This window comes from Gavialis gangeticus, unplaced genomic scaffold, assembly GCF_001723915.1.
Source record: "Gavialis gangeticus isolate Ggan-Ray unplaced genomic scaffold, GavGan_comp1, whole genome shotgun sequence".
Classification (NCBI taxonomy): Eukaryota; Metazoa; Chordata; order Crocodylia; family Gavialidae; genus Gavialis; species Gavialis gangeticus.
In genome coordinates this window covers 9,519,546-9,521,402 of record NW_017729014.1, presented here as the reverse complement: position 1 = coordinate 9,521,402, position 1,857 = coordinate 9,519,546, and the positions used below count along the sequence as shown (strand labels likewise).

Genomic DNA, 1,857 nt, shown 5'->3' with positions numbered 1-1,857 from the left:
GTGTATAAGTAGTATGGCATATAAGTATGGCAATTTAAAAATGCTGCATTCCTTGTTGGGGTTAATATAAATCAGCCGTCAAATTTAGTTAGCGTATGGATGGGTCAGGTCCTAAGCAGTAAGAAAAAGCCAATGGCTCAACAAAGGCAAGTTTAAAATTATGGATTTATCTGGTTCCCCACAAGTATTCTTATTTTAAAAAAATACATAACTCTAAGGGAATTTGTTTGTAGCCTTAATAGCATATTCTTCTATTCACACGTTCTATACTTGTTTTCAGACAATACTTATTCAGAGATGCTAGCCATTAGACATTATCAAAAACTTCCTAGGAAGATTCTATATAGAGAAGATATTTTACAGATCTATACATATAATTCTTCTGCAATTACTAAGTACTCTGGCACATTCCCCTGTAGATTTATAAATAGAGAGCCATTACTAGTACCAGTGTTACCAGTTTTAGTGCTTACCAAGTGGTGTCTCCAGAGCTGGTAACAATTTGATTATCATCCAAGAAACGGCAGCATGACAAGTAACCTGTAAAAAGGAAAAACACAGAGAAATCACAGCAGTTCTGTCTGCATCCCTCAGTAAGTGGTCCAACACAAAGGCACTGTTTTAAATACAGTCAAATTCCACAGCCATATTGCTCAAAATAACCAGTTAAAGACCATGACTAACAGCCAACTGAATTTTACTGAACTGCTTCTTCCAAGCAAAAAGAGGAACTCGAAGCTGAGAAACAGTGAACTTTTCTTCGTGGTTCAATAAAAGACCGACAGGACCTAAATAATGAGGTTATAGTCACAAGATAGGATATGGGACTAATGACAGCCTCTTATTTGAAACATCAGGGACTAGAAGCATTACAAACATTCAGTCTAAGCAGAAGAGAGAAGAGATGGAGATCCTTCATTGTAAGCACTAAGACTTCCCAAACAGGAGGGACTGGTTAAATTAAGTAGAGGGGAAACAAACCCTCCTGATCACAACTTGGACCCAAATGCTCGCTTGGTCAGTTAAAACAGATAAAAGGAGCATGTATGAGCGAATGCTTAGGGTTTGCACACCATACAAATGCAATACGAAAGCACTGGGTTTGAATATTTCTGTGCTGTCGTTTGCTGAATATCCCTAAAGGGCCACAAGACAGAGAGGTAACTCCAGCTTCAAATTAGTTTGTAGCAGTTCTCACACTTGCCACATTCTTATACACTGTACCTACAAACATTTTAATTTTTTCAACAGGCAGCTGTGGCAATATGCAACTTAAATGTCGCACTCCAATTCCAACCTCACCGCAGCAATTCCATCTAATCCCGCACCAGAAGAGCAGTTCATTAAAAGAAGATTTCCCAAAAGCAACTAAAGACAATCACCTCTTGATGCACCCTTTTCAAGCCACTTGTATAATAATGAAATGCAGTCTTTCAGCCTGTAGAGACCATGTTCACCTAGCCATGAATCCACACACTGCTTACTACTGATATTGCTAACTTGCAGGATTCATCTCTAAAGGAGGTCACTTAACAGCTAAGATGCACAGTCAGGATAATGCTCTTGCTCAAGTCATTTTCAGGATTTCAACACACACAAGTTGCATCATGGCACTCAACAGAAGTCAATGTGACAGCTACTCTGATATTTTTCCTTAATGTCTTAAGAGTGCACTTTCTATGGATCGTGGTTTGCTTGGTTAAAATAGATATTTGATAGGCCTGTATGAAGTGGAAAGTATTTGCTTCAGATTCAGATTTGGCTATTCGGGGGGGACAGTGATTTGATTCAGTGATTCGAATCACTGTCCCAATTTGATTCATAGTTTCATACTTTCTAGGGTCAGAAGGGACCTGA

The 1,857-nt window shown here is 38.7% G+C and overlaps 1 protein-coding gene across 2 annotated transcripts in view; it reads right to left on the bottom strand.

Moving 5' to 3' along the window:
• Positions 1-1,857, bottom strand: part of GNB1 (G protein subunit beta 1) — a 136,275-nt gene that overhangs the window by 19,523 nt on the left and 114,895 nt on the right. For both annotated transcript variants that reach the window (XM_019511692.1, XM_019511693.1), the window contains one exon: positions 474-540. In XM_019511692.1, the coding sequence (XP_019367237.1) occupies positions 474-540 (67 nt within the window). The remainder of the gene's footprint in view (positions 1-473; positions 541-1,857) is intronic.